General features: G+C 28.0%; 1 protein-coding gene across 3 annotated transcripts; it reads left to right on the top strand.

Moving 5' to 3' along the window:
* The first annotated feature begins 57 nt into the window (after nucleotides 1-57).
* Nucleotides 58-15,431, top strand: LOC126839203 (constitutive coactivator of PPAR-gamma-like protein 1 homolog). Of its 3 annotated transcripts, none has more exons than XM_050574336.1 (16): nucleotides 58-321; nucleotides 665-909; nucleotides 3,493-3,665; nucleotides 3,738-4,166; nucleotides 4,235-4,528; nucleotides 5,153-5,353; nucleotides 5,431-5,590; nucleotides 6,799-6,925; nucleotides 8,392-8,632; nucleotides 9,339-9,642; nucleotides 9,830-10,122; nucleotides 10,193-10,315; nucleotides 11,194-11,297; nucleotides 11,871-11,954; nucleotides 13,704-13,768; nucleotides 15,173-15,431. In XM_050574336.1, exons 2-16 carry the CDS (start codon nucleotides 678-680, stop codon nucleotides 15,247-15,249), a joined length of 2,907 nt encoding a protein of 968 aa, XP_050430293.1. In that variant the 5' UTR covers nucleotides 58-321; nucleotides 665-677; the 3' UTR covers nucleotides 15,250-15,431. The 3 variants fall into 3 exon arrangements, with proteins under 3 accessions (XP_050430293.1, XP_050430292.1, XP_050430295.1); XM_050574335.1 differs by having other exon boundaries at nucleotides 58-269; nucleotides 15,173-15,430; XM_050574338.1 differs by lacking the exon at nucleotides 15,173-15,431 and adding an exon at nucleotides 13,955-14,234 and having other exon boundaries at nucleotides 58-269.
* The last annotated feature ends 110 nt before the right edge of the window (nucleotides 15,432-15,541 follow it).

Raw genomic sequence — 15,541 nt, 5'->3', positions numbered from 1 at the left:
TCTTCTTGGAAATGTTAGTGCAGAGCGCCTGCGCATTTATCGTTGGCTCTAATCGACAAGCCTTTCCCGGCCTGCTGCTCCCTTGACAAATTTGTTATTATATTGTACCGATGTATTATTGAAGTTTTCAGTTTTAATGTTTCATTTACTATGGTTTTTGTGTCAAAATTTATACTTAATTCATACGTGATTGTATAAAATATCAAAAGTGATATGCTTCCGTATGTCTGTTGTGTTTGATTGCATATATTGTTAGTAAAACACTACAGGTAATTAAAAAAAAAAAGATAACTTAATCGCCGGCATAGAAGCCATCTTGTGGTAATAAATAATTTATTTGAAAAAAATTGTTGCAATTTTAAAATACAAATCTTACAGATTTAATATTAGTTTTTAAATTTGAATTATTAAATTTCAAACAATTTTATTCGATTTTTTTTACATTTCTTAACCAATCGAGGAAAATATAATTTAAATACGTTTTTGATAAGTATTTTTATTACCTATAGTCTCTCACGGTTATTTAAGTAATTTGAAAAACATCGGAGGAAAACTATTAAATATATATATTGTTTATTATATTTTATATATATTTTAAAAAGTTAAGTTTTCTTAATGTGTTAATATTTTCTAATATTTTTGTACAATATTCAATAATTTGCAGTCGACTATCAAAAATGGGTGTTGAAAAACTTTTGGAATATCTTGATAGTGGAAAAATAGAAGGCAGCTGCATAAATGTCAATCTTACACAATTGGGACATACAATTTCACAGCAACTTGCTAAAAAAGTGGTTATTCGTAAATCACATCTGAATATAAACCAAATGCAAGTATCAAAAGCTCAGTTTAGCTTACTTGTAGATGCAGAATGCTGCTTAGACCGTCTCTATGGAGGCTATTATTCAGGTAATTTTTAGAATAAAAGTAGTATAGTGCTTATAAAAGTATTAGAAACATATGTAATTTAGTTCTCAGTCACCTTTTTCAAATATTTTTTTTGGAATATGTGTTTTTAAACCACATTCTTTTGACATTACTTGTGTGTGCTTCATTGATGGATCTCTAAATTTATATGAATAATTTTCAAAATATGTTCATATCCCTTGCCTTTCAAACAATGAGTACTCTAAAAATAATTCCCTTACTTAAGAATACATCCGTTATCATCTCTATTAAATATTAATTATTACCTTCCAATAAACTAATTATTGTCATGCCCCATAAAATTCAATAGTTGATTACTTTTAATAAACATTTTTTCCTCATCGTGCTTCTCAACTATTATTAAAAAACACTATCTTGTTTCTTTTTTAATGTTACCAAAGAATTTAGGCTCTCCACACAGTGGTACATTTTACAATTAAATTGATTGATACTGCATATTTATAAATGATGAGCTATTTATAATTAAATAATTTTTTATTTAAAATATGGACACGCTTTTTTAAACATTTTTTTAAATTATGTTTTTGATATTTAAATAACATTAAACTAAACCTTAACTTTGTGAAGGAACTACCTGTCTGAACTACCTAACCCACCTGTCAGCTCCGGAAGCTGATTTGAGCCCCTGCTGGATTCTCATTAGGATGGGGGCTCATGCTCCCCAATCCTTTTAAGGTAGAAATTGCTTATCTAAAGGGAACAAAAAAGCTATCTTGGTAAGAGTGCATTGACTAGGTTAAATAAATAAATACAAAATAAATGTGTTTAATAACATTTTTTATTTTTATAATTATTTTCTTCAACTGTATTATGATGGCATCAAAAACCACTTCTTATGTATTGATGCTCAATTGACCGTGATATGCTAAGAAATTTTTGCATATTTTCACAAAACAGTTAAAGGACACATTTTTTACCTACACATATGATAATGTAACAATATTTAGATGAGACAAGTTGAAAAATTGTTTTTGCAAATAGATAAGTGTACATAAAAAAAAAAACTTTCTTTTTAACATGGATATGTTCGGTGTATGGATATATCGCTGGGGGTCATTCTAAAATTTGCATGTCATTTTGTGTCATAATTTCGCGTCTAGGCTCTCGGGGTTGATATTGTCAATTTCAAGATTGAGAGACTCAGTGATTCACTGTGTGCACACATGCGTTTTCAGTTGCTGTAGATGGAGCGCAGCAGGTGGCAGTAGTTATGTAGATGTAAGTTTTATAGCACAATATACGTATAGAATTCTCGTATCCAAATTAATAAATTGACAAAACTGTGACCGAGAGGGTAAAACTGAAGTGTATGGGCAAAACCTGACGACAAAACCTGATGGTTTTTATGTCTATCAAATCTTGATTTTAAACACGACGTATTTTATTGTATGATGAAAACCGTCATTTTTCATTGTAGTGTATGGTGCCCTTAAGGCTAAAAACATCCATGTTTCAATGTTTTTTTCTTGAAACAGAGAAATTAGCTAGGGTATTTACTGCTCTGCAACTCCAAGCATATCCCATGTATGATACATGTATCTATGTAGGATCTAATATTCTAACAAAATTTTAAACTTTAAAAATAATTATCCAAAACTGGTTTATCGACTATTCAAAATGTGTAGTAAATTATTCATTATAAATGTTACCATTTAAGTTTCAAAAGTTGACATTAAAATAATTAATTAAGAGTGAAATTGATAAAAAGTTAATGAAAAATTGAGATAACATTGTATAAAAAAAACTGAAAGATAAAAATTAAATTACTAATTAAAGCCCCTGGATACTGACGGTTTTTTTCAGCCAAAACACATTATTTTTTGTCCATCGCACAGGCCGAATCAGTGATCCGATAAGCAATCTAAAAACAGATATGAATTCGTCATAAAGTTTACTTGATATCGGTCAGAAAACTTTTTTCAATTTTTAATTTTAACCCATTCCAAATTTGATTTTAAAATTTGAAATTTTATAAAATGCTCAAACGTGATTTATGCGTAGTAGGAATAAGATAGCAAAAATGTATGCCAACCGATCTCAAGTAAACTACATGACAAATTCAAATCTGTTTTCAGATTATTTATCGGATCACTGGTTCAGCCTGTGCGAATGACAAAAAATGTACTATTATATTAACCAAAATGGCTTTTACTCATAGACAAAATTATTTAAATTAAAAATAATACCATGAAGCTTATATAAATTAACTGGTAAATTAATTAACATAGTCGAAATTTATTAAAACCACTTTTTTCTTAAATATTGCCTACACAAAACTCCTTTAAAATGGTCGGTATCCAGGGGCCTTAAACCCTATGAGATATAGCGTAGATCATTTTAAAAAACCATCCTGTATAAAGCAAAAATAACATAAATAGGGGCTTGGAACTAAACTTCATTTATGCCAAATATTTTTTTTTTTTTAAATTTATTTTGCTTTAAACCAAGAGTCTAGATAAGTTATAAGCTTATAATATATTCTACATCATAGATACAATATTCATGTAGTTTTAATGTTTTTTATGTCCTATGATTTTATAACAGATTGGGTGTGTGGAGGACAATGGAATCGAATGGTATCATTTTTGACAAATTTTGTAAATAGCTTGAGGCAGTCTAATGTTCATGTTGTTGTATTTTTTAATGGTGCTTATGAAGAAGAGCGTTTTAGTGAATGGACTCAAAAGCAAGAAGAAACCAGGAACAGAGTTAATGCTGTAATTATGTTGTTTTTAAATAATTAGTAATTCTTATTTACTGCTAACATAGATCATTAAATATATTTTTAGGTTTTAAGACATATTGCTGCTAAGGGTACGCCACCACCAAAAGTATGGTGGATACCTCCAGTATGTCTCAGAACGGCTGTTAAGCTTTATTTTCACCATTTGAAAATTCCAGTTGTTTGTTCAGTCAAGGATCACCACCTTGAGTTTATTACATATTGTCGTCAGTATAAGTTTCATGGGTTGATGGCCGACGACGCTGAATATTTAGCATTTGATCCACCCCGATTTTTTTCTGCTCATTCCCTTAAACTTACTAGACAACAAACATTAGAAGCCAAAGAGTATGTTGTATCTCGATTAATTGAAGATTTAAAATTGAGCAAAGATAAATTATGTGCTCTGCTATCTCTCTTGGGAAATTTTGTATTACCGCAACATGAACTTTTTGACTACTATAAACGTTGTGGAATAAACCAAATTATATCTAAGGTACAAAAAATAAATTGCCTATAAATAAATAAATAAATATTTTTTTAGTAAGTTTATTTATTCTGTAGGTTTCAGGAGAGGAAGTTGTAAAAAAAATTGTAGATTGTCTTCAAGATTTACCATCTATAAAAAACAATTTAGATGAAATTGCTGCTCATATACTTGGACATAAAGACGATAAACGTGTACCAAAGTTAAAGAAAAGTATGGAATATTATTTGGATGGTGCCAAAGAAACTTTAATCAAAAACAAGCCTAAAAGTCTAGAAAAGAACAAGATCTTGAAATCCAAAACAAATAATTATGAAACAGTTACTGACAAAGAGTTGAACAATTTAGGATCTGAAAATCTGAAAACGCAGGTAAAATATATGAAAAACTATAAATTTTCTTTTAAATATAATTAAACATAGGAAGGTTGTATAGCTGAAAAAGATGGGAGTGTAATTCACGGTCATCAGTTTGAATCCTGGCTACTGGGGGTTCGTTCCCTCTGGCAGGTGTCTGTCTATTTGGAGGGAGAAATGACCATCTGTTTTTAGGGTAAAGATTTAGGTCGGCAACCAGTTGTAAAAATCCCCAAAATTTATCAAACGTATATACCGTCTTAGCCCCTATTGGAGGGATTATATAGACGTAAAACGTGAAAAAAAATGATATATTATATAAATATTATTTAATTATATTAAAATTACTTAACACTAAATAAAATACTTTCTATTTTTATGTATAAAAAATTATTTTTTACCTGATAATAACATGCAGAGGGCTGAAGGGATATAGTGTTGTGCTGTGGTTACGTTACCTCAGGTGATTCTCGTCACTTAAGGTAACGCTGTGTACATCAATACTTGATTCCGGAAGTGTGAGCACCCAGGATTTTTAGCAGCGACCCGTACCATGCTACTTTCACCATGTTTCTACCTACAGACAATAGTGACTAATGTGAAAAACATTTAATTATATTTAAGTATATTGTGTTTTAGATGGAGAACTTGATGTTGTATGATGTTAACAATTCTGATTCTGGTTCAATTCCTCATTGCCTAAATAATCAAATGCCTATATCATCAAATAAATTAATTGATTTCCATATCCCTGAAGTAACTAGAGATGTACTGAATACAGCGTATGATAGACACACGTCAGGTTTAATGTCTACTTATCTATATCACATATTGACAAAAGTAAGTAAATAGCATGGAAATTTTTTATTTATAAAATATGCATTTTAATACTTTTTGTATATTTATTTATATTTTAGGCTGAAATAAAATTACCTGTTGTATTAGAAGATGAATTAAATCATGAAATACCGAATATTCACATATTTTATAGACAAGCTCGACAAATGGTTTATGGAATTTTGTTTAATCTCCATCATGCACATTATATAGCCAAATCTAACAATAATGTTCAAAAAGGTAATGTGTAAATAAAATGTTGTTAACATTACGTAATAGCGGATGTACCACATAATAACTATTTTTCAATATAATCCCAGGTATTTTATATTGATTTTTTAAAACCTGGCACAAGTTTTTCCAAACTTTTCTAGTAGAAGTGAGTGTCACTTTTTTTCTGTATCAGTGTTAAAAAAGTTGGATGGGATGAAGTTTGGGGAATATAGAGGGTAGAGTGTGCCCAAAAATCTATCATTTTCACTTTTCATGCCATTCACCGGTCAAAAAAGAAATGAAATGAGAAATTCATTCTTCAATTTTTTTAGTACCATAATTTTGAAAGTTATTAATTTTTCTTTAAGCATACAGTCAAGGATCTTGTTAGAGCCTTGAACATCTTTGATTTCTCTTGAAAATAATTTGAGTTACTGAAATAATTCTAAGTATGCTTTTTCTTCTTTTTGTGTACAATTTATTATTTAAAAAAACGCTCATTTTCTCTACAGCAAAAAACATTGAATCATGGATATGTTTTTGGTTATTTTCTTAATACTTGCCTAAATAAACGTTATATAATCAATGACTCGCAATCCACATTGTTAGTATTAATAAGAGATCCTTTTTAGTTTATAATTAGATTATTCTTAATCAAAGAATAACCTGTCAAAAAAATTTAAATTCTTAAAAATATTAAATTTAAGAAAAAAATTTAGATTCATGGCTCGGGATTGAACCCTGTACTGGTTGTGCTAAACACTTGGCTGATGCGTCTCATATAATGACACAAAAACGTGTTGCAAATTTCGATTGTGTATTCAGCTCAAAAACATATCCATATTAAAATATTCAACTACACTTTGAACATAAGAGCTAGTAGTATCAGGAGGGGAGGAGGGATTAATAAATTAGGGTAGTATATATTAAAGTGATGCCAGTTTTACAACAATGATGGTGTGAAGGGAGGGGATAAAAGCAGATGTGTCTGATGAATTTATAATGGTTAGCTAGGTATTGTTGAACATAGTAAATTAAGTATAATAATAAATGTAATAAATCATTTGAAACTTAAAAATACATAATAATAATATTTGTATCTATTACTAAAGTTAATTCTAGTTATTTTTCTAAATTTCTTTATTAATTTATTTTGATTATACTATTGCATATTATTTACACGCTCTTATTTGGTCCATTTTTATTAAATACATGATATTATGTTTTGTTTTCAGTTGATTTACCTGTGATTCAAGTGCGTGAATGGATTAGAGATAAAACTAATACTTACAAACGATACCATTTAGTAAAAGCGGAACCTTTGGGATGGGGTGTTCCTACTGTTCATCGTTTATGGTTTGGGTAATTCACTTTTTTTTAAATTAATATTTATACTATAAATTGCATTATTTGACTACATTGTATTAATTATGATAAATTTAAAAACATTTGTGATATCAGTGATGTTAAATACTACATACTAGTTAGTATCTACTACGTGACATAGTAACAACCCATGTTGCAAACGATTTTGAATAATAATGACAAATTAATTTTATTGTTGATATCTTAAAGTCAGTTAACTTTTAACTTCATTTTTCTTTTAAATTCAAATATACTATTTACAAGTGGATTTCTGTTATACTTAATAATTAATTACATTTTGCTAATAATTATATCTGTATGGAGAAGGTAAAAATTAATAATTATCTTTATTTATTACCTTCCTATTTGGGTGTATTTTTGTACTGTTTCGCTTGTGTGAAGACATGGCCAGAGGTTTGAGGGTTATCGCCCTCTAGGTCAGTTAGATTAGATGGCGAATTAGATGGGTCTTTCAAAATAACGAGATCTATTATTTCTAGTTACTTTAACCAGAATACCCATTTTTTATGTAAATAGTGGGCTTAATTGTATAATTACCCAGGCCGAAATTATATCCCAGTCTGCCACTATATTCATGCAATTAGCATTACCTTTATTGGTTTAAAAAATGGTTTATATAAAATAAGGACGAGGGGCTGAGTGGTTAAGTTGAAAGGGTTAGGGCTCGCTGTTGTGAGCTCGACATTCGGCTATGTGCAGTCTCTCTCTCTGATTAGGCGACTGTTTGAGGGAAGGAGGCTTTCTCTTCCAAAAATGGCAAAAACCTTAATGGATCAAAAAAAATACACCTAATAGACAGGCAAAAGTTACTCGAGAAATTTTTTTTCTTATATTTTCTTTAATTGTAGTAAAATTATTTAAACTTCCAGCAGGCACGCTGTTGTAAATACAACAGCTTTGTATTTATCAATTTTTTTTACATATATTGTTATCATTGTATATGCTTTGTGTGTATATATTGCTTTTAGCAATTTTGTTTTATTACAGCCTATAATTATATTAAGGTTTAAAGCCGGGTTCACACGACTCGTCTATTTGCCGAATATTCGGTATTCGTGTATATTCGCCATGTCGTGGGAACAGTGGATTCGTTTATTCGGTATTCGCCCTCTTCCTGCGGATTGTCGGTAAATGCGACACGAGTCAAAGGGATACCAAATGTACTCACTATACATTCGGCAAATAGACGAGTCATGGGAATGGTATATTCGTCTGCTTGCACAAATAGGCGAATAATCGGTATGCGCTATACATTCGGCGATTAGACGAGTCGTGTGAACCCGGCTTAAGGTATAGTAAATGCATTAATATTTGATACAAATTAATCGGATGTATGATTATCACTACTTATTAGTATTGTTGTAAATTATACAACACTCGACTACTCATATTATCACAAATAGCACGCCTGATAGAAAGTTAATTGACTTTGTTTTTTGTAGAACAACGCCCGAAGATAACATTCGACGTCTCAGAGCATTTTTAACTTGTATGCGTTCTGATACGCCACTTATGTATAATACAGATTATGTTCCCCAACACACATTAATAATTGCATCTGTATTAAGATATATAATGTCTTATACAGAAATACCAATGCTTCAAAAGTATGAACTTGATGCATTTATAATAACAGCTATTGCACCAGAGTTATCAAAAAATGAGAATACTCAGGAATTGCAAGTGAGTATTTGAATTTGTACAATATACAAGGTCTACAAGAGTTATAAATTGTTATATTACTTGATATTTGCTTAACCCATCAACGACGAAAATTCATTTTAATCAAATATATTCTCGACGTTGATGAGTTAAGTCTGTATACATATATATTAGACCGACCTGGTTTATTATCATAAAAAAATTCTGTATTAAAATACAGAATTTTTATTTTTAAATGAACTTTCACTGATAGATATTTTCTTCATAATATTCATTTTTTGAAGTTTTTCTCATCATCTTTCCAATGAGCTCACTTTGAATCATAGGCGCAATTTTAATTTTTAACTTGGGGGGCTGGAATTTTTTTTAAAATATATATAAAAGTAAATATATTTTTGTATTTCAAAATTGTATGCATAACCTAATTTTTTTGGGGGGCTAAGCCCACCCTAGCCCCCCCGTATTTGCGCCTATGCTTTGAATACTGCAGTTTCAAAACTAAAAGATAAATATGTACTTCACACATGTTAATCATATAGATCAGACAAAACAGCTTTGAGTCACCTCTACATAATAACTCTACTATATTTTCCAATCAAATTAAATTTTGTCATCTTCTTTCTTTGACCTTAAATTAAAGATTTTTCAGAAAAACAAAACAAATATAGTTTGAGTTAGTATAATATACTAACCTAAACCATTTTTGATATTTATATTTTTTTTGTAGGGTACTGTTAGTATAAGAGGTGTACAGCTAGCCACACTTCTTATGTGTGGTGTTGAAACTGCCATGCTAGTTAATGATGCATGTGGTGCTCCTGTCCCATGGCTAATGTCATGTCCATGGATGTATTTTGATGGAAGACTGTTTCAATATCATTTGGCTAGAGCATCAACTGCAAGTAAACTTGAAGATTTGTGTGAAAATCAGTTTTCCTTAACTATAAAAGTAGAAAAAATGCGTCAAGCTATATTAGAAAATCTTGGGGAGCGTTTTCAGTCAATTCCACCATATCAAGGAGCATTTTTGGGTATGCATTAGTTTATATACCTTAAGTTAAAATATATCATATTTAAAATATGTAGTTATATATATTTAAAAAAATATATATTTTCACATATCCAACAATAAAAAAATAATTAAATATTTTATAATATAATAACCACAGTTACTTAAGTTTTTTCTAGATCAAATAATATTTTTTTTTTTTTTTTAAGAAACCATTTTCAGTCAGAGAGGAGCCCTTCCTCCTCAGATAATAAATAATAATATTGCTCAAAGTTTGATGACATCATACTCACAACCTCCTAGGCAAAATCAATTAGTTAATCAAACTTCCAATCGTTTCCGAGATGTGCAAAGTATCAGACAAAGAGCTGTAATGAAACAATCGTCTGGTGGTCAATTAGAAGTTGCTGGTGCTGTCGTAGGAATTTGGGGTGCAAATTATAGCATGACTTCTTCTGGTAGTGCATACATGGGTCGAGGTGCCATGTTGCCTTCTCAACATGTAAAACTAATTAGTAACCTAATATTAATTTTTAATACTGGTAAACAATAGTTTATACATTTTTATTTAGATGATGCCACATGCAGGAAGACCAAGTTCTTTATATCAACGTGATATAGTATCTAGGCCAGTTTTTAGTACACGCACTTGTTCCAAAACAATTAGAGGCCGTGGATCTAGTCACAAAAGTCAGGTAATTACTTAGGTAAACCAAGCAGTTTTAAAACAAAATTTTGGTGGAATTTATTATCTTTGTAGAATATTGTAGTACATTATCTTGGTGCATATAGACTATGACATTTAATACATTTTTTTTTAAACTAAAAAAATTGTTTTATTATTGATTATTTATTTTTTGTTTTTATTTTATTTTTTAATTTATGTTATAACTTCTATGAAAAAAAAAATATCAACTAAAAAACAAACCGTGCATCAAGTGGTTAAGTGTTGGATAAAAAAAATTACTTCAAATAATTATGATAGGCTATGACTGTGATTGGTAATGATAAATTTCTTTAATTCTCTAATCAACAAGTCAACCTGACTAAATAATGTGGCTTATCTGTATCACTTATTTGCTATTAGTAACCAGTAAATAGAAACAAATAATAATAACAATAGCATTTAGGTAGTGTAGCCCTACTTATGAGTAGTCTTGTTAGTAGGAATGTTTGAACGAATAGCCGCGATATCAGAAAAGTAACAAATAAAAAATTCAGTAACATGTATGAAACGTGTACATTTTAGTTGGGTTTGGTCACTAGCGATCCTTGGAAACTAAAAATGTACGTTTTTTTTTATTAATGATTACATACAATTTATACCTACTCAATTAGCTTTAATTAGTGATGATATTTTTTACTTAATAATGAATGTTCTTTGTGTACATTTTTACATTTAAATAATTGATTTATTTTACATTTTATGTATAACAATTAATAATCTTTAATATTAATTAATTTCGGTCAGCTTAGTAATTCATATTTTATGTTGATTGGTTTAAACGTTGAAATAACATTTTTGTCTCTTATTATTCTTGAATCTCATGGATAAATTTGTCTTGTTAAATAGAGCTCAAAAAAGAAAATAATTCATCCTTTTATCAAGAGAGATAATAATGTGAAAAAGGTTACTTCAAAGGGTCGTGGAGTAACTACAGTTGCCCCAGATACAGGGTATGTGTTAATATATTTTAAATTATTTTATTTTTATTATAATATACAAATAATAAAAAATAAGGTAATATATTTTATTACTCAAATTGATATCAAAAAATGATAATTCTGATGATTTTGTAAGACATTTGGCATTTGCCATTTTGTCCCCAAGTATAAGTGTGACGTTTAAATGATAACAATGTATGTAATTAACACTATTTTAGAACAAGAACCTTATTATTGTTATCAATTTCTAATTTTATTAATATTAATTTTCGTATTTATTATATTATATTTTCTCACTGTAATAAGCCATTTGGCATTTATTTATAAAATATAATATTATAAATATTTATAAAATAAATCATCAGCATCAACTTAACAGGCCTTTAAGGCTCAACGCTGCCATCGTGAGATGACGAGTTTATAAAATAATTAAATAAACAAATTAAGTAACTATTCTATATTAATATTAAATAAATATAATATATGAAACATAATTTAAAATGTATTTATAGAATATGAATAAGTAAAAACTATAAAGTTGATTTATTCATATTTTGAATTTAATACAATTTAATTATGTTACAGGGAAACAATTTTAGCATCACAATTAATAAAAGAATCCAAATTGTCCATATTAAATAAAGATAATGAGGATATTAAGAATAATGGGTAAGTCAATTAGGTAATTTTTTTTATACCAGTATTATAATAGTGATTTAATATTGTAACTAAATTAAAAAATGTACATATTTTTTTGTTTTTGACAGCAGATTGATTAGGTTTAAATATCTCAAATAAATTCTGTATTTACTCTTAGTAAGCTATAGCATGCTATATTTTTAAGGGAAAGAAAACAATTTTGGCCTCATAAAGTAACTTTGGTCATTTACCATTTTTATCCTTATGACTTACAAATGCCAATGTGTTATATGTTTTTTTTTGTAGTGAATGAAAAAATCCTTAAATAGGTTTCAGAAAATTAGTATTGACAGTAAATATGATTATATTTATAATATAATTGTATATTACATAATTAGTGGCATACAATACTAGCAATCAAAAGAATATAATATATCATATTTATTTTAAAAAATATACCTTCTTGTAAATGGCAATTAGAGGCTTACAACTAATCTTAACAATTTTGGGCGAACTCTTTCTGGCGAGTTAATTATCCTTATCTTTTTTCCTCAATCTCTTCAAAATTTTAACTATAAATATTATTAAAATAAAAGGATTAAAAATACTCAAAAGAGGAAAAATACAAAATCCTAATGGTTTTTAGAGAAAATAATCATATCAACCATATCAATAATAATCATAATTAACCTTGTAAATATTTTGTCCTTTGTTTGGTTTTAAAAAAATTGTCCACTCTAAAAATCGGTCCCAAGTGAGTTTTGAAGGTATGCAAATTTGTTACATTTATTATTTTATATCTTAGCCTTCTAGTTTGAGGGAAAAATTGTTTTTTTCAAAATATTTTCATTTATTATATATATATATATATATATATATATATATATATATATATTCAGATTGAGAATAGTTGTAGCTACAGAATTTTTAAATTTAAGCATTTTAAAATGCTCATTTTCAATAAAATATCTAGTTAATAATAAAATGTTTAAAAATACTCATCACAAAAAAATTCACTTTCGAGCATATTTTGTAGTATCTGTCAAACTTTTTTTTTTTTATCAAAGAAATACCAACAAAAAAAAGAGGATGATTTTAGTAAATTTCTAAGTTGCTATGTTTGAGTGAATCGACAGTAAACAGGTCAGGGAATCAGAACAATATATCGTTCCAGATTATTCCATTCCAACCTTGGCGGAGCAATGTTTTGTTTTTCCTTAACAGAACAATATATTTTTAATATTACTCCGTTGTAGCCATATTTTTGAAATGTGTTGTTTCACTGTGGTTGAATCGAAGTAACCCAGAGCAATATAATGTTTATTAAGGTTAGAATAGAATAGTCTGTAATAGATATCTGTAAAATAGTTTCAATTAGGTTGTTAAGATTTACAGTAAACAACAGCAACACATTATTGTAGACAATCAACCCTAATCGTATCTGCCCTAACACTAATAATACAATTTTAAGCACATTATATTGCAATGCTTTTATTAATATTTGTATGTCTTCCATCTATAGAACAAATCTTTATTTGAAAGTGATTTTTAGTTCCTTGTAGACCAACCTCAAAATAATTTGTTTCTACTGTGCTCCAACCCCACTGTACTTGTTTATTTTATAATATGTTATTATTTTAGATTTTGTTTTTTAAATATGACACACTGCATGTTTAGGATATACATTAAATTACTTAGGTTTTAATATATGTATTTAATCCAAATACTTATGTTTATACAATTTTTCTTGTACAATAATACCATGTCTACACTTTTCAGTGCTGTATCATTTACAAATGGAAATTCTTTAGTAGAAGAACAGTTTGAAGATGCATCACCAATAGGTAACTTGAAATAAAATAATGTAAATTCAAATATTAAAATATCTCTCCTTTACATTCTTTACTACTCAACTACTTTCTTGTCTTTATTTCATTTACTATTCTCATTTATATTTCTGTCTATAATTTCTCATAGTCATTCTTACTGCTAAACTGCTTATTCAATTACTCATTTAATAATCTGTTCAGTTTAGGGTGGTGTTTTCAAAATGTAGATATGCATCAAACATCTAATTTGTTGTGTCTCTAACATAATTAAAACATTTAATATTTATGGACAGGTGTCTAAAAACAAATATTGTACAAAATAAATTAGGTATGCAGTATCAAGAACGTTAAGTTCCATATACATTTTTTGAATCTGAAAACACCCAGTTGTATACTTTAATTTTCAGTATGTAATCATTAATTGATGTACAATGTGAAATTGTGTCCCCTATTTTATTATAGTTTATTGTAATGTATTGCTATTTAATAGACAATTCACAGTCTTAATACATTTTTAAAATTTAAAAACTTACTCAAAAACTAAATTTAAAAAAATATATAATTTAATTCATTCAGTTCTAAATTTGTATTTAATTCTTCAGCAAATATTTTAACTTTTAATACATGCATGGTCGAATTATACAGGTTATTGCACATTGTCTTGAATTGTTATCTTCAGAAATAGAATCGCAGCGTAACGGGATATTAATTACTATATATTTTACCATGTACTTGATTTTGATTGACTGCCCGTTGCGCTGACATATTTGTTTTTATCCTAGAATATTTTATGTAGAAGGGGAATATGTGCAATAACCTTGTATATTCCAATCATGAATACATGTCTACAAGTTGTATCTAAAATCAGTATAATCAATTTTATGACTAGCATGATTGAAATGTACAAGGTTACTGCACATACGAGTATACCTCTTCTTCATAAAATATTCGATGATAAAAACGAAACTGTCAGCATAATGGACAGCCAATCGAAATCAAGTATATAAGTACATGGTAAAATAGTAGTATATAGTAAATAGTAATAGTAAAATTGATATCCCGTTATGCTGCCATTTTATTTCTGAAGTTTGAAACAATGTGTAATAACCTGTATATTTCAACCATGGACTATAGTAAGATTTTTTTGTGGAGATTGAAATTTTCGCGGTTTTGACTCAATTAGTTAAACATAAAAGGTGCTGCACTTAGCACTTTATTTCTGTAAATCTGTGAGAAGACTGCAATCTAAATCTCATAATGAAACAAATTCTGTCAATTCTGTTCATAATGTTTTTATGGCTGCTAAAGTAATTTCATATGTAAATTAAACATGTAGAATATTACTATTATATTTAAGAATAGTAAAATATTACAGAATATGTATACAACTATTATTGTAATAAAATAATTTATTCTTAGAAAATGGGATATCTAATTCTCCATCTGAAGATGTATCATCAACATTTATACAAAAACCGTCCATAATAGATAACTGATTTTTCACAGTAAAATAAATGATTTTTCAAAAAATCATTATACCAATTGCTCGTACATATGACTTTTGTAAGTACATGTTATTACTAAAGTTAATAATTAACTTATTATTACTACATCTATACATATATGTATGTATATAATTATTATTTTTGTAAATATATTTTTTTTTTTTATTGATAGACAGTGTTAAAAATTAGTCATTATTATTATTAATGTTTTTTTTTTTTTTTTTTAATGTAGTTTTTCTTTGTAAATTTGTTAAAAAACGTTTGTTATTTCTGAAGGCGACAC

The sequence above is a fragment of the Adelges cooleyi genome, unplaced genomic scaffold, assembly GCF_023614345.1.
Source record: "Adelges cooleyi isolate 19-005CV unplaced genomic scaffold, UGA_ACOO_1.1 ACOO_flye_CR_arks_rails_tigmint_CR_PRNA_30, whole genome shotgun sequence".
In the NCBI taxonomy this organism is placed as follows: domain Eukaryota; kingdom Metazoa; phylum Arthropoda; class Insecta; order Hemiptera; family Adelgidae; genus Adelges; species Adelges cooleyi.
This window is presented reverse-complemented; position numbering and strand designations above follow the sequence as displayed.

What these genes read in the sequence shown, in the direction of transcription:
- LOC126839203 (XM_050574336.1), top strand. Translation starts at nt 678, where the DNA reads ATGGGTGTTGAAAAACTTTTGGAATATCTTGATAGTGGAAAAATAGAA. An exon ending in TAAACCAAATTATATCTAAG is followed by an intron (nt 4,167 to 4,234) that starts GTACAAAAAATA and finishes TTTATTCTGTAG; the next exon opens with GTTTCAGGAGAGGAAGTTGT. An exon ending in TAACAATAATGTTCAAAAAG is followed by an intron (nt 5,591 to 6,798) that starts GTAATGTGTAAA and finishes TTTTGTTTTCAG; the next exon opens with TTGATTTACCTGTGATTCAA.